This window comes from Saccostrea echinata, unplaced genomic scaffold, assembly GCF_033153115.1.
Source record: "Saccostrea echinata isolate AGI-Se365-2 ecotype Australia unplaced genomic scaffold, CSIRO_AGI_Sech_v1 ptg000064l, whole genome shotgun sequence".
Lineage (NCBI taxonomy): Eukaryota > Metazoa > Mollusca > Bivalvia > Ostreida > Ostreidae > Saccostrea > Saccostrea echinata.
The window spans coordinates 5,858,134-5,884,520 of NW_026889813.1; the positions used below are offsets into that span (position 1 = coordinate 5,858,134).

Genomic DNA, 26,387 nt, shown 5'->3' on the forward strand with positions numbered 1-26,387 from the left:
ACAGAATTCATAATAGAAATGAAGATCTGTCACCAAGTGATTGACCAATAAAATGAATATATAACTCATTTTGCATAGGCGTCTGAAGCAAACTGCAATAGGGGGAGCGGCTAAACCAACAACAACAAAAAATTTTGTGGGACTAAACCCCATTTTTCAATGCCTACATTATGTCTTTGCAAAAAAAGGGGGGTTAAAGCCTCCCCCCCCCCTGGTTCCATTCATTCATTCCTTATTCTCTCAATAAATCATATGAATGGTACAAGAGGTACATATATATACATATTTACAATAATTATGGACGAGCAGAGATTACAGGAGGACAGATAGTGTCAAACACTTTGGTGATAAATATACACAATTTTCTTATGAATACTGGGTCAGTATTTGTCATTAAATTACAAAATTTGTTAATATTTGGATGTACATGGTATTTATGTAACAAAAAATTCTTTCCGAATATTACATAATAAATTACATTCCAGTAAGTAATGAAATTTATTGTTACATAAATAGCACACTCTTTCATTTCTTTCAGCATTATTCCATCTACCCACCTCTACTGGAAGACGATGGTTACTTGTTCTGAATTTTGAAAAGATATTTCCAAATTTTCTTGGTAAAATAGTTAAGTATTTTTCACATTCAAACCTTTTTTAAAAAAAAATTCTGTATGTAACTATTCATATCACTATACCATTTTTGTATAAACTGGTCTTTGAGCTTTTAGTTTATTGTAGTCGCGATCCATTTAACACTATGAAAATTTTGATTCCGACGCCTATGTTTTGGGGTTTATTAAAAACCTACAAAGTGCCTCTCATAAATGACCGAGTTTAGATGAGAGTCAGTTATCCGGACGATTCATTTATCCGGACGATTTGGCCTGGAACCAAAGTATCCAGATTAAACGACGTCCATGCACTGTAGCGCAATTTTAAGCTTTTTTTCAATCATGGTCCCTGTGGCTAGTGTGGGGCCACAAGTTTACAGGGGGATATATAGGAAAAGGGGGCTTTCAAAACATTCTTCTCAAGAACGACCGTGCATTTTTAGTTAATGTATTGATCCTCGGAAAGCCAAGGATGATATTACGATTCGTTCCTCTCGTCATCAGGATGATTATGCCAAAACCAGACGTGTACATTCATGTACATGTATTTTAAAATGCACCTGCGACTAAATTGGTCTTATTCATCTAACACGTGGAAGGCATTGAAATTGCATAAAATTTTTTTGCTTGTGTGTGAAAGACTAATCAGCAAATGCTACCCCTCACGGAAAAAGAGGATTTTGTTAAGTTTTCGGAGGTGTAGCTTCGCAATTTGTGTTTACAGTGGAACAGAAATCTGCGACTGGAAGTCTGACGCCCTGCTTATGACCTTCAGTAACTTTCATGATGACATTTTTGTAACTCGTTTATTAATTTATTTATTCTCTTAAAAATAAAATAAAAATTCGGAACCATAAAAATACTATTTTATACGAAAGCCTATTAGGATCAATCTATGGAGAAAAAAAGGCGTAATAACGCGAAAAAAGGCGTAATAACGCGAAATAAAGGCGTTATTACGCCTTTTTAAAAGGCGTTATTACGCCTTTCCAAAAGACGTTATTATGCCTTTCCAAAAGGCGTAATCCAACATTTTAAAAAGGCGTATTTACGCCTTTCAAAAAGGCGTATTTACGCCTTTCCAAAAGGCGTTATTACGCCCTTTATTTTCATCCAAAATGCGGTAAATTACGCCTTTTATTTTCAATACATGACTAACTTAGACCACGCCGGGGGCTGAAATCTTTCCCTCGGGACATGAATTTCACAATTAAATTTAGGGCTCATTTCTCAAAAAGGATTTAAACATAGATGATAATAATTATATTTGGAAAAAAAAGACTTTTAAATGTATAATATATTTTCAATGTTTAACCAACTTAGTCCTTCTCTGATGCCAGAGACCTCTACCAAATTTTACGTCATAGATTTCACAAATTTGGTTGAAGGTTAATTGCTCATTATACCTATACAAATAGTTTGCCGGTTTTTTTTTTCCCAAGAGGAGAGAAAAATATTCACAAATTTGACATGAATTTTTAATACATGGCCAGCAAAGCCCCAAGCTGCATCTGTCTATATCTCGGAGTGTTGACTTCTCTTAATACGCATGCAAACAGTTGTCTGCAAGATGTGCAGAAATATAGAAAATACTTTTAAAAAAGATGGCTTTGATTCAATCTCTCATATATTTATTACTATAAAATAACGCTTTTTCCATTTTTGGATATACCGCTAGGCCGGTAGTGCGGGGGGGGGGGGGGGTCCCCCTCCCCACTTTCATGGAGAATAGTCTTGCTATAGTTTAAATATAAAAAAGATCATTTATTGGCTGCTTGGTCCCTGAACAGTTAGTTGCAGTATGGTTAAACTCTGGTAAATTATTGCATTTAAAAAAAGTTTTACCGAAAAGTTAGAAAAAATCCCCTTCGAGGTTAGGCAATTGATTTTTTTTTCGGAGTGGGGGGGGGGTCTTGTTTCTTGTCAAATTTTTTCTAGGCTGCCCCTCCCCCTTTTCAAAAGCACGGGCCTGTCAAAGACATAATGATTGCTATTCAAAAGGCATAATAAGCCTTTTCGAAAGGCGTTATAACGCCTTTTAAAAAAATTGTCCTCCATAGATTGATCCTAATAAGCTTTCGTACCAATAGGCGTTCGTATATTTGCTAAGTTACTGTGTCTAAATAAATTCTTAGGAGGAGGGATGGGGGTACATCAACCATTCGTCAAGTGCCTGTGATCCAACATTGTACAAAAAATACTATGGTTATGTTTACCTGCACGTGACCTTCCAGGTGAATATAAGAATGGGGATGGGTTCGTCCCCAAGCACCTGTGAATCCTACTTATGTGCCTTACATTTTTTTTTCCTACATCACACCTTAAATAGATTTAAAATTAATACAACTGATTATGTTTGTTTTCACCCTGTTTCTCTCATTATGTTTGGCTTAAGGACTACAGGAAAAGTAAACAATTAGATGGCATTGATTGCTTAATGACTTTGTATCATTTAATCATAATTAAACAATTATTGCTGTTTTCGGGGTGTCAGTACGATTATTAAACCACCTTCAGAGTACAATATTGACCTTGCCCTTTGGGCTCAGTGAATATCGTACTCTTCAGGTGTCTAAATCATGGTGTTGACCTCAAAAACAGCAACAATTGTATAATATCCAAATCTGTGAGGGTGTAAAGTTTAAATGAATTCATGAAATGTGAGTGCATCCCTGTTTTGCAAATAAAATAGTGCTAATGAGTATGAATCTTGTTTAAATAATCATAATGCCCATATTCAATGGACTTTGACCATATTTCCTCTGCTAAAACAAAATGACTGTTATAAATATGCTTATACATGTAAATATAAACATCAATCACATGGTCAATCTTCAATGCAAGTTTAACAAAATAACAATGATAATTTTGAACAAAATTTTATTTCAAAAACTATCAGGAACAATCAACAATTTAAAACATTGAGAATTTTAATCAAATAACTGCAAATTTGTTCAGTCAAAAGAAGCTTGCATACTGACCCTTGAAAAATAATGCGTTACAAAAGCTTTTATTAAATAAAAAATGTTCTGTCCAAAAAGAAAAAAAGTTTACTAAGATTGGAACACCCCCCCCCCCCCAAAAATGAACAAAACAAAACACCCCCCCCCCTTCCTAAAATAAAATAAATAAACAGACAAAAATATTAAGAAAAAAAAAAGGAAACAAACAAAGAAACAAAAGAAAAAAACAATCATATAAAACAAAAACCCATATAGACACTTACAATTTATAGCAGTGCATGTTTCATGCTTTATATGCATATCATAATAAAAATAAAGACAAATACTTCCTTAATTAATATCAGTGTAACAGATAATACAATAATTAGAAATAAAATTGCATTGAAGTTGCATTGAAAATAGGAGACATATATCACTACGAAGCTTTTTATAATTCCCTGATTTTCATTCCGACTCATTATTTTCATTAGTTTTTAAAAATAATACAACAACACTTGTGTTTTTCCTGAAAGAGACAACATACTGACAGATCGTTGTAAAAACTGAATATATTAAGAATTGTTACCAATATGAAAAATAAAAGACTCAAGAATATAAATAGAAAACACAGTGACCCAGATTTGTTTTTAAGTGCTTAGATGTAAAAATACTGAATCCATTATCTATGTACTGTAATATTTATTTATAATATGTGTGTGCATGCTTGTGGAAAATTCTGTCATAACACTTTCAATTTTTAATTGCTGACTGTGAACAGTAACATGGAAATGAAATGTACACTGCCTACTGCCTTGTCAATTAATCTCCCCTCCCCCCCCCCCCCCCCCCAAATTTGCATTTGATAAGTTTTAAGTTTTCAGATATATACATGTATTCAGGAATCAAAAGGAAGCACTATGTGTATAATAACTAAGGCAGCCATGATAAATAAGAGAATGAGGTAATGGCAAGACATATTGTACCTTTTCTATGACTGCTAAAAGTGTTACAACACAGCTAGGATACAAATTTTATTTTTTCAGGGTTTAGACATTAAAAAAAGTTTTCTTGTATTATTTTTTTCTGAAAATTCATTTGCTTTACATCAAACAAAATTATCAAATGGAAGGTGCCTCGGTAGGCCTTAAGGACTCAAAAGTTACGTTATTTATAACCCTGAAAAAATCCACCAAATCGTAACATACCACAAATACAGACCTTGATAATAAAACTGCAATAAATAGGATATAAATTAGAACTACATGGAGTATATACTTAAGTTATTAGAACAAAACATGATATATATTTCTGGTTAAGTTTTAAGTTACACTGGACAACTGTCCACTATACCCAAAATCACCTTAGCCCATACAAGTAGTTATAAACACAACAAATTTGATGAGAGCATAGAACATCAACAATGTGATGAAAGGACAGAATATATGGCTCACTGAGTATCACCTGTATACAATGTATGTATTTCATTAGCTGAGATAAGTAAAGGTGACTGATTGAAGAAGAGTTGTGACTGACCTGAATTTGGGTTAATAGACCAAAACGGGATAGTTCACAGCTTAATAAATTATCTGATTGATGAAATGAAAGCTCTACAAATTGTCTTTTAGTTTTTGTACATTTTTCCAATGAAAATGTTATTGGGTAAAGAGTAATGTCTAATGGACTAAAATACACACTCATGTAGATCTACACTAATTAAAAAAAAACAGTATTAGTATTGCTGAGTAAAGTTTTCGACATGTAACAATATAAACAACCATTAAGTATGATGATAACAAAACTCTGCACAACTAGATTTGTATGGCTTCAAATTCAAGCTTCATTTTCAAAAAAAAAAAAAGAAAAGAAAAAAAAAAGAATAAAATCAAAAATGAAAAATATGAGACTTGTTGATAATTTAGAATTCTAATATATATGAACTAAAATGAACACAATCTGTCAGAAACTAATACCCATATAATGACTTTTTTGTTTGGGTTATCAGGACATACAATATAGCACCATAATTGGTAACATTATGGAAAATGCATGTAAAAATGTACCGGTTGAGTGTTTAAATGCAGATTCTTGATATAAACTCTTACAATAAAAAAACTGATTGAAAACAAAGGATAAAGAATTAATAACAAATGTTGTATTTAAAAACTGACAATATGACACAGCTTCTTTATGTTCAGCAATTAAAAAAAATATAGAATATTAGGAGATTACTATTCTTGATGTAAGTAATCCAACAGTAATTGCATGATTTCAGAAAAGAAAAGAATGTGAGAGAGAATCATTTTTATAAACCTTAAACTTTCAGTTATATATGTATGAGCATTCACAGGAATCAACCTCAGCTATCACTATTTCACAATTCTAAACACACAGAAATGACTATAACACTGAAGTCAACCATCCAACACAACAAAGGACTATCTCTCTACTGTAGCTACAATTAATGAAGAAAAAACAAACAAATCTGCAAAAGCTTGCAAAGTTCAACAGATTATTATCAGTAATATAACACTAATTAACAATAACTAATCAATAAATCAACAATTAATATACAGTTTGATCAATGACCATTGAACTCTATGAGATGCATTTGGCATGAACTGGCATGATCTTATCCCTTTCCTAAGGGGTTGTTCAAAATGGCTCCACTTTATGATACTTTGAGGGTCTTTTCTAGAAGCTCATCGATAGGGCTGTCAATGACAGACAGAGAAATTCCCAGTTGGGCAGCGTAGTACGTCAGCATAACAATCTGATGTTGAAAAGGTACAGGAAATCGGAACTTGTTTACAGCAATGGTGAGGTCTGAGATAACAAAAAGTATGGAGCCAATGCATCCGCAAAGTTTGGTCCAGGTCCACAGGTCATTGTAGAACTCTACTCTAGCAACTGCTCTCCAAGCCATAGTGCAGATAAGGGTTATGTAAGCTGCAACTATGTAAAGCATTACACCTTCCAGTGCTGGGGCCAGGAACATGTAGACAAGTGCTCCCAGAGAAGCGAAGCCAAGCCCATGGAGGATCTTCCTTGGACGCCATCCAAAAGCCCGCGCATAGGAAAACTGGGCTATGGCAAACATGAAGATGCCCACTTCAAAATAATCGGGCCACACTAAGAAGGCATCACCTAAGCAGGAGAAAACCAGACCAATCAGAATTCGGCGTGAGTAGCGATAGTATTCGGTCTGGTTCATTCCATGAACGATCACGAACAGGATCAGGGAGATAATAGGGAGACATTTTACTATACAGAAGAATATTGATTCATCTCTGCTGTCATCTCCAAACAAAACGAAAAAGATGGCCACAGTCTTGAAGAAGGGAACAAGAAAGGGACCCACACTCTTCACCTGAAACACATCAAAAAGAGAAATACATGTAATTGACATTGAAGTAATAAAACTGTGGAATTGTGGATGTGCATTAACTTTAGCAAAATTTGTGTTTCTGCTAGCTGTCTAATTATCAAATCATTTGGTTCTGTTCTTCTTAATAGATATATACTTGTGCCCAAACACATATATCCTTGAATTACTGCATTTATACCCCCCCCCCCCCAATAATATACCCATTTATCCAAAAAAAAAAAAAAATGAACAGAGCACACTTGAAAAAGCTAGAATAACAAGTATTGTGTGTATTTAAGTATGAGAAAGCTGATTGGTCTCCTTGACGTAAATTGTTGAATTCTGCTTCTGATTTAAGAAAGCGTGGAATAATGACGTAAACAAATTAAATCCTCTCACCAGGACTAAAGGGGATTTATTGGTGACCTTGTAGTCCTGGACGATTCTGCTGAAGGCAAGGATGTGCATTTCCACACTCATAAGTAATTGTCTGATGATACTCTGATTTAAAAGTCACTTCAAGTATCTTTCCCTGTGGTGTTCCTTCACTGACCACTTAAATGTTCATGTGACATTTTGTAGTACTTTGTTAATCTTTATGTATGTTACAGTATAGTGTGATTTTTATGAATCATTAAAGCCTCTTCAATGGTACAAAGTCCAGCCACAACAATTTTGGCAGCAAAAAGGGTGTTTTTCTATACCGATATTATACAACGTCAGGTTCAATAATGAAATTTGAATACTTTATTTAAATTACCTGAGACGGGGCATTATCCTTTAAATTATTTACCCTATAGAACACAACAAATATGTACAATATTGCAACAGTTTATGTAAACATTAAGTCATACTGAAAATTTTTAAGATCAATGACTGATTAAAAGATGACAGAGCTGCTAACACATATAGTTGACGGATGATAGATATGATAGAAAGCTAGTGTCACAGAAAAAAGTTCAACATTAGATAAATTCTTTCATTCATTTAAGTGCTTACATTTTCATGTTTAAGATTTATTTAAAAAAAAGAAAAGAAAAGAAAAAGAACTTTCAACTAGTAGTACATGTAATGTAAATAATCATGATTTTCAAGAGACTGGCAGACTGCACCTATGAACACACCTTGAATCAACAGGTAAGTAAATACAATGAATAATACTTAGGGCCCAGTGTGCTGCTCTAGCTACAGGCCTTATTACATATAAGTACACAAGTAAGTCTGAATAGCCAAGTTTTCTAAGTATTAACAGGAAAAGTACATGTCAAAAAGTGTGAAGCCCTCACAATTATTTTATGTCTTGTACATTTCATAAAAGCACAATAAAGTTTTCAAATATATGATCATTTTTATCATTGATTATCAATTTCTATAATTTATTTTTATGAGGATTGTCCCTAAGACCCGGGGGCCGGGGGAATTTCCTCGCCTATAAAGACATCTCCCAGTAATTCTGGTATTCTCCCTCAACTCTCTGTTAGGGAAAGAACCCAAGAACCCCTTCTACTTTTTTAATGTCCCCTGCTATTTCAATTCTTGGGGACAACCCTATTTATCCATCTATTTTTTTCTCTCCAGTATCCATTTATATTTTGGCATCATTTGCAATTGGAATTAGATTTAAAAAAAAAAGAAAGAGTTAAGAAGTTGAGTTACCAGTAAGTAACATGTAAAACTGTATGTTTGCAAAACAATTTTGTCAGTAAATATTTTTTTAATACAGTATATATATATACACCTATGCCCTAATTGTGTTACTTTAAAATAAGTAAATGAATGAATATGATGACAAGTTGTCAACAAGGGTCACATGGTTATGAGACAAAAACAGGGCACTTTGCCAAAATGTCAAAAAATTTAAAAAAAAATCATTTTCAAAAATTCAAAATTCATCTTGCAAAAGACAAAATAATTAAGTTTTTTCTTTACATTGAAATTTTTTATGACGAATAAATTATAAACAAGTGGTGCATTAAGTCACTATAATAGTTATAAATAGCTGTATAGTCACGTTGTAACGTATTGTGATTATCATTGCAAGGTGGCATGTATTCTTGAAACAGATTCATTTTAAATAATTATAATTTGCAAGAACCTATAAAGCTCCCCGACATTTGAAAGACGACTTTTTACCAAACCCCCCCCCCCCCCCCCTCACATACGTCTGTTCAGCGAAACGTTCTGCTCATTGTTTGGCGAAGGAAAATATGGCGCATAAATGATGAATTATTATTTGATGCCTTTTGAACAAAACAATGTTCCTTTTCAGTCTCTCATGTTTTAGATGATATAAATAAACAGAAAATTCAACTTACCACAGTTTTTGGACTAAGATTTGTCATGGTTATTCCTTTTCTTTCTTGTCTGCTTCAATGTTTTTGTACAGCTGACTTGTCCTTGTCTCGTCTGTGTTTACGTGTGCTATAATTAGATGGGTTGTTTACGTCACGATGCAAATTAGAGCATGTGGTATAACTAGTGCGCCCAATTGTCCCGGATTGCGGCTTTTCACTCATATTCATTATACCTAAACAAAATCGCGTCATACTTCCAAGTCACATTTGCTGTGTGGAAATATAAACCCCACATACATAAAATTTTCATCAATTTTACGCATAATATATACTAGACTAGAAATGTCACATACCCAAAAGCTGTAAAAATAGCCTAATCCACAGGGGCTTGCTCCTGGCGTGTAAAAATATTTATTAAAAAAAAAAAACAAAAACAAAACATATACGATATACTCAAACTTTTAGCATATCGTATATGTTTTTTTTAATAAATATTTTTACACGCCAGGAGCAAGCCCCTGTGCCTAATCTTATGGATTTACTACTTCATTTGAGAAGGTGAAATTTCTAGTTCATTATATTGCAAGTAAATTGTTGATTGGTTGGTTTATTTATTTATATATTAAGAATTTAAATTCACACAGCGACCGTGACTGGAAAGTATGGACCGATTCTGTATGAAAAATCGCAGCAGTTGGGAGTCGGGTCCAGAATACTACTTATACCACCTGCTGCAAATGAACCAGGAATAACTAGTTATCTAGTTTGTCATTGGACAGATTTGGAGGAGTGTTTGTACTACATCCAATCAAAATAGAAGTGATATTTCGTTACGTTAGTATTCATTCAATTATAACTGTGTTTTTGATTAGCTGTTTCTTATTGGAATTGACCATTCAGAATCATTCTTATATACTGAAATTTATTAAGATGGTGCAAATGAGATGAGGAAGTAACTCGTTAGCTTTAGAACTCATGGTATGGCTGCTATCCGTCAACTGGTAGGCATAGACAAAGACCAAGAGTTACTCGAAGCAGCCAGACACGGGAAATGCGAGGTCATCGAGAAACTCCTGAAAAAATCAACAAGTGGGAGTAGCCTGCTGACCAATCTAAGGTTGGTTAGTGTACAGTTGTAACAGGAACGGCATTGCGTAACATTACACTACAAGGGTGTCATCTATGTAATCTTATGTATCCTGACGTTTTTCGAAACGTGCATTAAAAAGAATGCCAGTTTTATTGATGCAGTAGTCCTTGCATGAATAAATTGATGCTTTTAAAGTTCTATAAGATTTACGAAAAATAAAACGCCTTTTTTTTCAAATCCACATCGAGCATATAATGATATATAAAAAGTGAAAAGATGCATGCCTTGTTACTTGGTTATATTCTAAATCATAAAATGTAAGAACTATCTTACATTACTTTATAAATTGTCATAATTTAGAACAGGTACAATACATGTACTACAAATATATTCCCTGTTTTTATGGAGTACATACTAATTTAAAGAAAAGTAATAGAGGTATTTCTGTGATGCTATTTCAATACAGTTCGTTTTTGTCTTTCAATCTTATCAACACATTTTATGGTTGGGTTTCCAGTTGATCCAGGGACATTGTATAACAATAGGATAGGCAACTCTTGCAAATTGTGATATCTCACATATGTTGCAGGATTTCAAATGTCAATTTTGATTTAATTGATATATCCCTATAATGTTAACAAATATATTAGAACAAACCCTTTATAATTATATGAACAAATTATTCAAGATTTGTTATTTGCACTGTATATATACTCTTTATCTTAGTAGAAATACCTATTTTCAGAATCAACGCGTGCCCCAGATACAGTAAAAAATGGTTATAGCAAACACGCTTATAATGAATTAACACTTACAGTGAAGTGATTTTCATTCCCCTTAGTTTTAAAGCATGTTGTTAACTGAACGGATATAACAAATTACGTTTATAACGAATTAAAATTGTTGGTCCCTGGCACTTTGCTTTAAGCGTTTTTTACTGTATATAGAATTTGGGCTCATTGACAGTATTATGTATGTCCAAGCATTGATAGCTTGGTTTTTTCTCTTTGCAGTAGTTTTTTAAAAGTTAACATCAACTGTGTGGATAGAGAGAAAGACACGCCCCTTCACCTTGCTGCACTCAATGATCATGTGTAAGTAAAACACAAGATACATTGACTACTATAGGTCTAAAGTGAAACTGATGAACTAGCATAGTGTTACTGTCAAAGAATATAAAAACATTTAAATGCTTTCTTCTGTACAATGCTGTTCCTATGATTGATTACTTCTGATAATCCTAAGGACATGGGTACACATGAACCAAACAAATCTTATTTTCTGAGTGAAACTCATGTAAATATGATTATCTATGCAATCTCTTCATGTTGTTGAATAGAAATTGCACAGTTGCTTTTGAATGTGACCCAGCATCTCATTATTGTAAGATTTAATGGGTAAATTTTTTTTCTTTATTTGTACAGGTAACTCTTGATACCTCGAAGTCTGCGGGACCGAGGAAAAACTTCGAGAGATCAAGAGTTCGAGTTTTCAATAGTCCGGAATTTTCTGGGTTTGTTGACAGGTTTTATTAGTCTTACCGGATGTAATGATTTTCATGCAGTGCTAACCTTTTACATGTGGCTATTATAAAACAACGATATTTTTTCATATAATTTAGATGAATATTTCATTAAACTGAGTAAACCAAAAAATGTATATAGTCATTTCATATTTATGTATTTATTCTTTGTAATACGGACATCATACTAAGCATTCGTTACATGAAAACAACATTTTACAGCGTCGTACATAGCACTGACTATTCCAATTGAAACATGATCATTGAACGCAGTTCTGTAAGTATTTGTCCAATAATAGTCGTCATATTGACATTGAGGCTATTTCTGCTTTTTCATATTTCGTTTAACTTTGACACTGACTCAAATAAAAATTAAATTAGTATTTCGTCTTTTAACCAACTTCTACTTTTCACTGACACTGCATCTCTAAATTATCGTAAGACAGTCGATGATAATTATTTCAATAATGTATAGGCAAAAATAATTAATTATAATTCAATTTTCACCTTGCAGCATAAGTGTCACCTGAATAAACATCCCGTTCCTCGAGACCCGCGTCTTCTGCCAGGGGCATTTAAATGTAAAGGTGCTAATTATATAACCTTGTATACACAAAACCACTTTGAGGTATCGAGGGTGAATTCTAATAGAATACGCATAGCGGGACCGCATTTTGACTTCGAGGAATCAAGGGTTTCGAGAGATCAAGAGTTCGAGAAATCAAGAGTAAATTTGCTTAGTTATATAGGGGAGAAATTCGGGACCGGAGACTCACTTCGAGCGATCAAGAACTTCGAGAGATCGAAGTTCGAGCCATCAAGAGTTACCTGTACATGTATATATTTTTTTTCTTGATTCAAGTTCTAGCTTGTATTTTCTTTTCATGGTATACATTTGTTAGATGAGTAGATGGGGAGGGGGTCATTGGTAGGGCTGGGACGATATATCGAGATATCGATAATATCGATTCAATGTGAGGATGATACGCATATCGATATGTATGAAGAAATATCGACATATTTCCCAAAAAATTCTGACTAATGTTTTTCTTTGTTAACTTAACATTTTGGGTTTAATATGTAAAATAAATATGCTTAATATAAATAGGAATATGAAATACATAATAATTAAGACCAAAATAATTAAGTTTTACAACAGATATACAACTTCTTTGAATAAATTATTCTTATTTGTGAAGAAATATCTTGTTCATTTCAATATAAAAAAAGAATTTATAACCAATTAAACATATCGTGATACATATCGTATCGTGGCTCAAATATCGGGATACGTATCGATATAGAAAAAGTTGTATCGTCCCAGCCCTAGTCATTGGGTGTGTTTGGTGGTGGTGCGTGGGGCAATAATCATTTTGTCAGCCTCTGATAACAACTGCTGACAGGGGACCTTATATCAGAGACCAGTTCTTGCTAAGTGCGCATAGCAAACTTAAGCATACATGTATTTTTTGTGTGATTTGTGCGGGACTTCTTGTTGTTTCCAAGACCTTTAGTTTTTATATATGATATTATATTCATGTATTGGTAAAGGGATAATAGATACTCTTAGACTACTAGTGTTTGGGAGATTTCATGTCTGTCAACTAAATAATGTGCAATACCCATAGACATATTACGTCAATTGAAAACACCAGTAGATTCAGCTACAATTACCCGGTACTTGATATTGCAATTACTTAACAGAACTCTTTCACAGTGCATGTAGGAAAAGTCCATAAGCAAGGGACATCGGCTGTTGAAAAATCTTATCATGGACTATAGATTTTTCAAGGACATGACTGTGGAATATCTTGCTGAACATTCAGTGAACTGTGCTTGTAAAACTGAAAAGAACCTAGTCCTCTTGTGTTACTTTTTTGTTGATACTAATTTGCAATAAGCCTACTCCTCTAATAAATTAATTTAACTATTTGTCTCTGAAGATCAATACTTTTGGAACTCCATAAAATACTCTAAACATTCTGAATTAGAGAACTTACTACCTTTAGTGCAACCCTTGGCAATACATTTTACTTTTGACATACTGATTGTTCCATTTATTCGATTGTCAGTAGTGTAAACAAAGTATGTCCCAGAAAATTCACAAGATTTAGAGCTTCCTTGATTGATTTTGCTGCAAAATAGTGACACTAAGCTGTAACTTAAGTAATTGCAACATAAAGGTATTAACCCCACTTTTAAATAATTAATTCAGATGATTTATTTTTTATATGCCCATCTTAAGATGGGACATATTATGGTATGGCTTTCCTGTCCATCCATCTACATGTAGCTGTCTGTTCGTCTGTCTATTACCTTTTTCATGCCTGGCTCATAACTTTTAAAATACTATGAGGTCTAGAATAATTGAAAATTTGTCAGCTGATACATCTTAGGTAGAAGGTGTATAGGTTGCTGTGATCTTTAATCAAATACGATATGGCCATGCAAATATGGCAAAACACTGTCCAGGTCATTACTGCATGGGAAACTGTTAGGCATAGAATCATCAAACTTGGTCGATTAATTAATGCATCTTAGACCGAAGGTATGTTGATTCCTATATTAAGGTCACTATGATCTTTAATTAAGGTGATAATAAAAAAACAACTGTATTTTAAGGAACATAGCCCACAAATGTAAGAGTGTTACAGTAACCTTATTCAAAAATGTAACTATGTTCACATGATTTAACATTTATAAGGCTGAGGCTGATATACAGTCGTGAACTTGAGGGAAAAGATGCTTAGGATGTACTACTTACATGTACTCTAAAATTCTTTTCATTAAGTACAGTAAAAAATGTTTAATCTGACACCTGTGCAATCCATTTCATTGTGAAACTGACCTATAATACTCGTTTCAGTGTTCTTTAAACCGTGCAAAAACTGACACCCTGTCTATTCTGACACAAAACTTGTGTCCCAGTGCATGTCAGATTAGTTCTGAAGTTGTTCAAATTATACTAGTACATAATAGGGCACCAAAGGTTTACATTGGAATTTATACATGTAAGAAAAAATTGTTTTAAAAAATTTCTTTGGAATAAAGAACAGGGCCACAAGAATCTAAATACGCATGCTGTAGTGATTGATTTAGGTTTTTCAAGATATCTTTATCAAAACTCTTACACTGAAACATATTGATGGGAGCTATCTGACTAAAGATTCATAATTATTTGACCTTGACTCTCCATAATTCAGTGATTCATTTTGGTGTGTGTCCTGCGTAAATTACGCACAAATTTTGCCCAGGATGCATTATTTCAATAAATGTGCATCCCAATGGACGCGGTCCTACTAAACAGAGTACGCTAGTACGATAGAGTACTTTAGAGTACGCTAGTAAAATTTAATAATTTAATGCAATTTAACTACTTTTTGTATGTTTTTCTACTTTAGTTAAACATAATGAATATATATTTTAAATTAGATTTGTATGTTTTCCTTATTTTAGGAGTTATTTCAAATTCTGATTTCAGGTGACGGTTTATCGTTTGATCCTGATCTAATTTAACTTGAACATGTTGAAATGTTTCATTGTTAATGTAAAAAATATTTATATAGGGCGATAAATTTAATTTTTGATAAAATTTAGTTGAAGTTAGTAAGTCTGAAACAAAATATTAATCGAGATCAGAGTGTTAATAATCTTTAACAGTTTAATGCATTGAATCATGAATGTTATTTTCTTGTCAAAATAGCGCTAAAAACAAATGTTTTGAAATAAATATTGCAATATTAGTTTATAATAATGTTTAATCGAGTTATATTTACATAAATAAACAATTAAATTGCATTAAACTACACATTTTTTCTAGCGTACTCTAAAGTACTCTATCGTACTCTGTTTAGTAGTACCCCAATGGACGCAATAAATTTATAGAAGGGCATGTACTATTTAAAATTATTTCGGTATAATCTGATTCAAAATTTGACCGATTGCATCATATCCACGTGCTAAGCGATATGCATGAACTATTTTAACAGGTATAAGGTTGCCAACAACAGGTCAGATTTCATAACTGCAGTTAAAAGCAATTATCAGAAAATATTTGAGAGTTAGCATAGTTCGATTATCACTGATAACGTCTATACTGTGGAACGTTTCTGAAGAGAATACTATACCTTTGTATTTAAGCTGTACCCTGTATCATTGTTTGTTGTTTTTTTGTTTTTCGATTTTTCCTTACAAGCTAAGAAGTATAAAATTTAATCATTTCTATTTCTGACTATTTGTCATTTCTTCTTAAACTTTTTTTTTTAACTTCATTCTGCTTCTGTGCATTTTATGACTGATACAATGTGTGAGATCGTATACATGTACGATCTAAAAATAGAACCAAAGTGCACAGTGGACAGTATATTATTTTTATGACGCAAAATCACGTACAGTCTTGGACAATTGATAGTAAAAGTATAAATCACTCACGGCTACAATAAAACATTTGCACTTTCGTGCAATACCCTTTTTTATTTTACCAGAATTTCCTCTGTAACATCTAATATACAGTACCCTTGGATTTGGACGCATTGATTTTGGCACGGGACTCATTGTTGTCTTTAAGAGGGGTCCTTTGGACCCATGATAACCATTTTCAAAATGAATCACTGTCATATGTCCTTGATCTCACTAATACATGTACTTATTTTGCTTTTCATGAAAAATTTAAAAGAAGCTGTTAATATTTTCATCAAATTTCATACAATGATACTTATTGATGGGGACTATTCAAATGTGTCAAAATTTTCTGACCTTGACTTTTCCTATGGCCTTAAACCCACTTTTTCTCATTGTGCATTTATTTAGTTATTAAAAATAATGTTCAAGATATTTTCATCATGTTTCATACAAAGATACAAAATGATAAAAGCAATTCAACTGTGTCATCATGGTCATATTTTTTTTCTTGACCTTTCCTATAACCTTGATCTCACTTTTTAGCTCTACTGGTTAGAACTTACGCGATATTAATTTGTCCGTCTAGCTGTCTATCTGTCCGTCTGTTGTAATCAATTTTTCAAAACGCTACTCCTCCTACAGTTTTGGTTTGATTTCAATATAACTTGGCACACAAGTAGACTACACTATGATTCATAATTCTGGCCATCGGTTTTTGATTTCAATGAACGATGTTGCCATGGTTACTAAAAATAAAAATTTCTGTGAAAGACCTTCAAAACCCTACTCCTGCTATAGTTTTGATCTGATTTCAGTATAACTTGGCACACAAGTAGACTACACTAAGATACATAATTCAGGGTATTTTTTTTTATTTCAATGAATGGTGTTGCCATGGTTACTAAAAATAGAAATTTCTGTGAAAACTTTTAAAACGCTAGTCCTACAGTTTTCATCTGATTTCAATATAACTTGTCACACAAGTAGAGTCATAGTAGATTACAGTAAGATACATAATTCTGTTTATCAGTTTTTGATTTTAATGAACTGTGTTGCCATGGTTACTAAAAATGGCCATTTCTGTGAAAAACTTTTAAAATGCTACTCCTTCTACAGTTTTGATCTGATTTCAGTATTACTTGGCACACAAGTAGACTACACTGAGACACAATAACTGTCTTTATTGTTTTTTGATTGTGTTGTATGATGTTGCCATGGTAGCTAAAATCAAAATTTCTGTAATTTTTTTTAGAAGACTACTCCTCCTACAGTTTTAGTCTGATTGCAATAAATCTTGCCACAAAAAGAGACAACCAAGGATCATTATTCTATTTATTGCTGTTGCAAAGTTTCAAGTCCAAGTGCTACTTTTCCTTTGTTATAAGTACAAACCAGTAGAACTACAGTCTGATCAGAGACTTCTGGTTCTCATTGTGCATTAATTTTAATTTCAAAGAAACTTTTCAAATTACTGAGAGCTATAGATTCAACTGTGTCATAATTTTCTCTTCTTGATATACATTGATCATATCTTTCTTTAACGAGGTTGGATCCTGATATTTAAAGTCTTAAACTTTTTTTGTCAAGTATATTTTTAGTTTCTACACACATAGCTTAATTGAAAATAAGAACAAAAAATGGGGGTCAATATGCTTCTTTTGGCGCTACAGCACATTCAATATGACCTTTTTGCACTGACATTTGTGTCTTAATCAAAAATTACTTCTTCGATGTTTTTTCTCCAATGTTTTTATCCAAATAAACCATGGGACAAAATAAACTATTATCTATTTTAAAAAAGACACATTAAAATTGTGACTAAGAAAAAGTTTTAAATTTCTTCGCATAATCAATTATTTGACTTTTCTGCACTCACAAAATGTGATTTTTCTGGTATTAAAAATTTAACAAGCAAGAAAATTATTTTAAAGTCTTAAACTTTTGCTGAATTTAAGCAGTTTGATTGAAGTTATCTTATATATTCAGAAAAGAAAATCGAAAGTGGGGGTCTATGATGTAAATTTTTAGATATTACTAAAAAGGTGTCAATTTTATGTTAAAATTGGCTCAATTTTTTATTGGACTTTCAGAATATATTTACTATATTTGTCACAATATGACGAAAGAATTCCTAAGAAATAATTTAATAGATATTTCAGAATCAGCATAAAACATTTCACTGCAAAAAACAGCTCTGTGTGCAACCAGCATGGAAAAATAGGAATCTAAACTTAACAGTACTGCATATATTTCAAAAGGGAAAAACTGATCATTTTCTTCTAAAAAACCTTCCGCCACAGAATATAGTTCCTGGCTTAGTCCTACTTGAAAGGAATTTAATCGCGGTTTTTTCATTGGATATAGTTTAATTTGCATTGTAGAATCAGGATTTAATGTTAGAACTTAAAAATGATACAGAACTTTAGAAATAAAGGTCCAGACCAAAATCTGCTCAAAAGCGCAGGATCGAACCTCCTTAAGAACATTTTACCATATATCAATTTTTCAAAAAGCTACTCCTCCTACAGTTTTGGTCTGATTTTAAAGTAAGTCGTGGCACACAAGTAGACTACACTTTAATATAACATGGCATGCAAGTAGATTACATTGAGATACATTATTGTCTTTATCGTTGTTTGATATTGATTGATGTTGCCATAACTAAAATCGAAATTTCTGTAAAATTCTTTTTTAAGGCTACTCCCTCTACGGTTTAATCTGATTGCAGTCTTGCCACAAATAGAGACTAAATCAAGGATCATCATTCTATTTATTGCTGTTGCAAAGTTTCAAGTCCAAGTGTTACTTTTCTCTTCCTTTGTGATAAGTTATAGAGCTATAGTCTCGGCAGAGACTTCTAGTTTACTATCGAAACCAATGTACGTAGGGCGGGGCATTCATGTCCTATGGACATATTTCTAGCTTAGAATACTACTAAATAAGGAAAACATTTTTGTGCAAAAGGAAAGAAGATCTTAGTACAATGTAACGGGTAATAGTCTGTTCAAAATTTGACATTATTTGCAGAGTCTGCTTATTCAGTTTATATTTGATTTTTTTTTAAGTAGAAAGTCTTAATATGTCCTGGTTTCCTTTTTATGTCTCTATCTAAATATTGTTTACATGTCACCGGATTTAAACACTCTAAATGATCTTTATCATGTTTATTTTGGAAAAAAATTCTTTCACTGAATGCGAAAGAATGTTACATTAAGTTTCCCCACTTAATGCAGAAAGGTACAATAAAGATGTTTTTAAGTATACACAGTTGTACTTATAAGCAGCTTTTACAGATAAGTTTGATTTTTATTTGCATATCTTAATTGATCCATTACCGTCTTTTAAAATTATTTTACTAACCCACTAGTACGTGTTACATACAACATTCTATGGACTTGAACTCTTGGTTACTCTGGGACTTTTTAGGATGTTACAAGTTGTTAAAGGAAATGAAAATTCTTTAAAAAAAAATTATAAAAGCATTCAGAAATGTGTAAAAAATGATTAATTTTTTTGGAAGCCAAAGAAATTTGTGAAAAAAAGTCATAAGTGTAAAGTACATACTTTAAAAGTGGTTATTTATGCTTGCCATGGGGTCAAGGACACATGTATATTGCACTGTTAACATTATATGTGGGTGTTTGATGTCTTTAAAGAACCATAATAATTTTTATGCCCTAGGCAGGCTCTAATCAAAGGATTTGGCCTGGACATATAGTTCTTGGTCTTTCCTTTTGTCATCTGTTTGCCTGCAAAAGCTTCATAACCTTGCCTATAACTTTTGACTGCTAGGGCTTTCATATTTCACATGTGTATAGACCTTTCTTTGCAAACATTTTTGACCTCTTTACCTTGATGCTGGAGTTAAGGCCAAGATAAATAAATAGTGTGTTTCCTATTCCAACCTGAGAAAAAATAGGGTAGGTAGGTGGGTAGGGAAAACATATTACAGGTGACTCTCGATGGCTCGAACTCCGATCTCTCGAAGTTCTCGATCTCTCGAAGTGAACCTCCGGTCCCGTTTTTTTCTTCTATATAACTAAGCAAATTTACTTCCTATCTCTCGAACTTCTGACCTCTCGAAGTTCTCTATCTCTCGAACCAAGACCTGGGTCCCGTTACACACATTTCATTGTTTTTTACTCTCTTTCTCTTGAAGTTTTGATTGCGCGTGTGCACACGCCGATCAAGCGTAAAATCAATGCAGCTTAGACTTACCTGGATAACAGTGATTGCTTCGGGCTGGCATGGAGGTGTTAATTGGGTGTTTACATAGATGACACTATACCTGTGAGCATCCGAGTGTTGATATAATTAATTGGTTACAATTGGTAAACTATAAGCGAATTGCTTCACAACTTATTTTGACTTGAGAGCGAGACGATAATTTTTAGAAAATAATTAAAGAGACCTGTCAATAATTTTTCATAGATTATGAAGTTTTATTAGAGTTTACATAATCCCAGTATGACAAACACTGCACAAGAAATCCTATCTGAAGAACTGAATACCCATTTAATACGAGAAATCTGTTGAAGGACCCGGTGAAGCCCTGGAGGTAGCCACGCCGACGATTGCTATTCAGGTTTCATGTAATTATGAAATGAGAACAAATAAATACTGAAACTTAAAGAGATCGTTTTATTTATTCAAAATACGATCATTGTTGTTGAAATCAAGTGAATTACCTGTAAAATACGAATGAAAAATCCAATGACATTATCTACATATACTTCCGGTATTTATAATAGTAGAACAATGATGATCGGAACTGAAAATTGCGGATTTTATTCACTTTCTGTCTCTCGAACCCCTCGATCTCTCGAACTTTTCTTGCGGTCCCTTGAACTTCGAGAGATCGAGAGTCACCTGTATTTTATTTTAATATTTTATTGGCAAGCACTGTACCATTTTTCCCAGTGAAAATTGCTGTCAAAACATTTTTGATTAATGTGTATAGAATATGCATTTTCTGAAACACGGAAGTGATCAAGATTAGGATTTCTAATAGTGAAACTGGAATAGTTTATTCCTGGAAAGATATCTGCTAATAAATTTTTTAGGGTAGGCTCATATATTTTAGGGTCGGTCGGGGAACCAGAAACACACTATTTATTTACCTAGGCCAAAAACTATATTTTTGAAAAAAAATTAACTTTTGCCATAACTTGTATTCCATCATTCCTTGTGAGAAGTCCTCTCTTTCGGAGTGAACGTTTTTTGACCCTTTGACTTTAACTTTGGAGTATGACCTAGGTCTGAAAAACTTCAACCATAATTTTTGAACAGTTGGTGCTAAGGCTTTCATATTTTACTTGTGTATGCTTTAGAAACTTTCAGCCAGCAAAATTAGTTGCTTGAAAATGAACGAAATCCTCTACTAGACTGTGATATTCGCGAGCCCTAGGGCCAGGGTTCAAATACTTGGGCCTGCATGGCTGTAAGTTTGTAACATAATAAGTGTAACCAATGTAGTGTCAGACAGAGGTATCTGTATGCATGAGGCTTTCGGTTAACATTGTAGAAAATTTGCTTGATGCCTATATCAAATAGCAAACTAAATATGATTCACTTAATTGTTCATACCAGACAATCTTTTTGTGTAACTAGTTTTTAATTATGAATTAATTAAGAAGAAATGTGTTAATCTTCCAGCTCCAATTTTCATATCTTATTGCAATTAGAATATTGAAAACGTGTTGTGTGAAAACTATATAAGGCAAAACATTACACATAAGAACAGATATCTTTTATAGATAACTCTGTACAATCCACCATTTCCAAAACATGTTTATGATTTTCATACTGGTTTGCACTGTCGTACTCGTACGGTTAATTTCCTGGGGGTGCATGATTTAAAACGATTGTCTTTCTAATGAGTAAGTACCCTTTAATGAATTTAAGTATTATGTATATCTGTATTAATTGATATAATAGGGAAGAAGACATGAATAATTGTAGGGTGAATGCAGGTGAAAAGACATTGTGCACCTCTAGGAAATATAATTATAGAAACACTTCCTAATTCCTAATTATTCTGTAATACATGATCGTGATAGGGAAAAAAATCAGAGCAACAGAAAATGGACATGGAAGTTTGATTTATTTTTTTATTACCTCCATATAATTGGGTTTATAGAAATTTCATAATATAGCTAGCAAATGTAGATTATATTGTAAAAATAATGGATTTATAATATTCCCCCCCCCCCCCCCCCAAAAAAAAAACCACGATAAAAATACAATTATTTATAAGATTCAACACCATTATAGATCAGTTAAAGTTTATCAATACAAAACATATATTGGAGAATGGGAACTACAGTGTGCAGTGTGCAATAATGAAAGACTGACCTAGCTATCTCCAGAACATTGGAGATGAAGGGGGGGGGGGCATATGTAAGTTCCAACAACAACAAAAAATTACTAGATTAGCATTACATTCAGCATGACCACCCTTGTATGACAATTTCCATACCTATTTTAAATAGTAAAAGATTATTCTTGAGAAAAAGTGATGGCGGCAGCCTCCGTCCCTTCCTGTTTATACTACATGCCTTTGGGTTAATTGGTTAAAATATGGAAATTTTTACCAGAATTTGTAATATTTGTACACCAGAAAGCAGTATATAATAACCCAGAATATGTAGCAGTATAAAGGTGATTATATTTATAATGCAAAATATTACTACCTTAATAATTTAACTCTGTGTACCTGCCTAGGGGGAAAGTCCTTAAGAACTTCCTGTATGTACTGTGTAATTTAATGCACTTACAGGTGATTAGTTGGAAAAACTGCTACAGTTTAGCTTCTGTCATTGCATCAAAGATTGGAGTTTCCATAAATTTGTTGGTTTTTAGGCCCATTCAGTGTTTGGTTTACATGGTGTGAAAAGACTAAATTTCTTTCAGACTGATAAAATATTAAAGCTTCAGGATGATTTTGATGACATTAAGTCTGACATTTAGGATCTAGTAAGGAAATGGTGGTCTGGTACAACATTATATCGATACGATATTTTTGCACTTTAATGATAAACGTGAAATAAATATCTCCGAGGCATAGAGATTAAGTCTATGTTTTTACCCACGCAAGTTTTGATGACATATTTTTGGGGGATTGTTTTGTATGATTCTTTAAGAGAACACTTTCATTCACACTGCAAATTGACCATCTTCTGTTAAGAGTTCTTAAGTCTTTCCTTATTGGATTTTTTGTGGAAACCAATTAGGAATGCTGTATGTTTAAAGAAAATCAATTTGTGTTGGCTAAGATGCTATTTTCACCTTCTTCTTATTCAGCAAATTCTGACTTCAATCAGGGTTTGTGTCAGAACTAAATTACAGATTCAAGCACAGTGATGAGTGTATGTGCATGACAGAAAAAGACTGATTCCTCTCTGGAACACAATAGTCATATCTGTATTTTGAGAGAGAGAGAGAGAGAGAGAGAGAGAGAGAGAGAGGAGAGAATTATTGAGCAATTTACTGGAAACCAAGCTTTTACATTTCAAGGGTATTGCTAGTTGATCTGGAAAACTTGTGGAAATTAGACTATTCCACAGAACTTCACTGTATGTAAAGATACAGTAAAAATAAATAAATAAATAAATAACATATACATGTACTGTAATGCAGGAAATGCTACTGTATTCCATGTTGAAATACTTCCAAATTTTTTACAGAGGGGCTGTTGAGATTCTGCTGCGAGAGAACGCCTCAGTAAATGTTGTAGACAACCGTGGATGTAACCCGCTCCACCTAGCAGCGTGGAAAGGGAATGTGGAAATCTGCAATATATTGCTAACAAATCCTCACTCACAAGCTCAAGTCAACTTACAGGTAAACATAACATATTGCTAATAAATCCTCACTCACAAGTTTAAGTCAACTTACAGGTAAATATAAAATCCTCACTCACAAGCTCAAGTCAACTTACAGGTAAACATAACATTGCTAACAAATCCTCACTCACAAGCCCAAGTCAACTTACAGGTAAACATAACATATTGCTAACAAATCCTCACTCACAAGCCCAAGACAACTTACAGGTAAATGTAACATATTGCTAACAAATCCTCACTCACAAGCTCAAGTCAACTTACAAGTAAACATAACATTGCTAACAAATCCTCACTCACAAGCTCAAGTCAACTTACAGGTAAACGTAAAATTCATGTACACTCTGATTCAGTTCAGGTTAACTTACTGTATGTTAATGTCAGTAAGATTTCAAAATTTATGAACAGGCACAAAATCAGATATAGGTAGATAAAATTGCAAGATTCATGTATACCCCTGTCTGTCAGTCCAAATCCTCAAGACTCTTGAACTTTCAAGTCCATGTTAGCTTAAAGTGAAATAAAATCCCAAAATTCATGTATAAAAACAAAACCAGGTCAGTTTACATGTAAGTATGTAATGTTTACATGTAAGTCCATTTCATTAGACTGGGTTACGTGACCCCCTCTATTAGTTTGTTTTTTTGTATTAGGCAAAAGATTACACACCTGTGTTTGTACAGTACCAGTCTAATCACATTAAGACTGCACTTCAAGTTAGTTAACTTTACCATATTCACAAAAAAAAAAAAACTATTTCGGAGGTGTTTGTTGAAGGAGTAGATATGAATTCTGATTTTAATGATGATTTCTGTATTCAAGGACTTGAACATTTATCTTGCAAGGATTTGAGATAGGATTAAGTCGTTACATCCATACTGATATAGAGATTTGTCAGGCAATTCTTCTTAAGTTTGTCTTTGTTTTGAGAGTAGAACTTCACAAAATAAAATACAAAATTGACTGAATGAATGCCTTTACCTAAGTGTAGGATGAAGCGTAACTAGTCCTAAATATATATATTATTGCATTTAAAAAATGCATCAGATAATGATGAAGTTTGACAATAAATTATTGTAGAACTGTGATGGAGAAACCCCACTCCACAGTGCAGCACAATATGGCTTCACTCCAACTGTCAGCATCCTTCTGGAACATCACTCAGATCCCACCATCCGGAACCTGAAGGATGAGTCACCTCTTGACCTTGCAGCTCGTTATGGTAGAGTGGAGGTGGTGCAGCTCCTGATAGACAAGTGTCCAGACCTTGTCCACAGTCCAACCTTTATCCACTCTCCACTTCATCTGGCCGTGGCATGTGGACACAAGCAGATAGTGGAGATTTTGTTGGACAAAGGATTTAACATAAATACAATGGTAAAAACGCATATCTTTTCTTACCCTTTTAGGTTTGGACATTTTTGGGTTTTGTAGGTTTCATCTATAAGATGTATTTGATTATGATGAGATTTTCAGTATAATATCTTTGGCACAAAAGTCAGAATTGCAGTACATATGTAGTAGAATTGTAAAACACTTAGGCATTTAACTCTTCTGATGAGATATATATACTGAATGTTCTTGTACATGTGGTTTAGATGTTTAAGGTAAGAATTTTCAACATATCATACAGTTGTATATTAATGACGTCGTTGCACATAAGCATTGCACAAATACCAATAATGACAAGTACTGTTCCAAAAATAAATGAACATTTAAGTCATGAAAAACAGTTTTTGTCAACTTACATACAAATATAATCACAGTTTACTAGTTTACTATGGCATCAGGTATGATATTAAACATATATATAAACTGAGCCAGTGTTTAATTTCTAATACTTATCCTGATTTATACGTGAAAGATTTAAAAAAACAAATCATGTGACTGATAGTCTTGTGTTCCTTTTTTTTAAGTAGAACACTGAACACAACTTTAATGCTAAACAGAAGAAATTTTAACTCACATTTTAGTAGTATGACGGTGATACAAGTATCACTGTCATTAGTTAATCAGATAACCCAAGCTGTAAGTTAATACCCACAACCACTCTAAATGTAAAATTCATTATGTCTCATGTGAAAGGATAGAGACATTTTTTGGCTGTCAGAAATAGTACCCAAGCTAGTCAACTGATAGAAAATGTTTCTTGCTGAATATTCCTTAATATGTACTATTCAGAAGTTATCCTTGCGCAAGCACAAATTCTCTTGTACCTTTAACAACAAAGGCCTGATAATATGATAATTTGTCAGTAGGAATTATTATATTAGCAGATCTATAATAATAACAGGACTCAGACTTACCGAAGTTTGGTTGA

At 33.1% G+C, this 26,387-nt stretch overlaps 2 protein-coding genes across 2 annotated transcripts in view; one reads left to right on the forward strand and one right to left on the reverse strand.

The window, feature by feature from the left end:
• Nucleotides 1–5,785: 5,785 nt before the first annotated feature.
• Nucleotides 5,786–9,346, reverse strand: LOC133175955 (lysoplasmalogenase TMEM86A-like). Its single transcript, XM_061311111.1, has 2 exons — nt 9,235–9,346; nt 5,786–6,922 (listed from the first exon to the last, which is right to left on the reverse strand). The coding sequence occupies exons 1-2, from the start codon at nt 9,259–9,261 to the stop codon at nt 6,224–6,226; spliced, it is 726 nt and encodes a 241-aa protein (XP_061167095.1). The 5' UTR covers nt 9,262–9,346; the 3' UTR covers nt 5,786–6,223.
• A 777-nt stretch (nt 9,347–10,123) lies between these two features.
• The window catches only part of LOC133175922 (ankyrin repeat and sterile alpha motif domain-containing protein 1B-like), an 85,930-nt gene continuing 69,666 nt past the window's right edge, over nt 10,124–26,387 (forward strand). The window contains exons 1-4 of the mRNA XM_061311061.1: nt 10,124–10,330; nt 11,317–11,397; nt 23,912–24,068; nt 25,148–25,444. Coding sequence (XP_061167045.1) covers nt 10,194–10,330; nt 11,317–11,397; nt 23,912–24,068; nt 25,148–25,444 — 672 coding nt within the window. The 5' untranslated portion in view covers nt 10,124–10,193. The remainder of the gene's footprint in view (nt 10,331–11,316; nt 11,398–23,911; nt 24,069–25,147; nt 25,445–26,387) is intronic.

Excerpts from the sequence above, each read along its gene's own strand:
- LOC133175955 (XM_061311111.1), bottom strand. The coding sequence starts at position 9,261 with ATGACAAATCTTAGTCCAAAAACTGTG. Across the intron at positions 6,923-9,234 it reads ATCTTAGTCCAAAAACTGTG|GTGAAGAGTGTGGGTCCCTT; the intron begins GTAAGTTGAATT and ends GATGTGTTTCAG.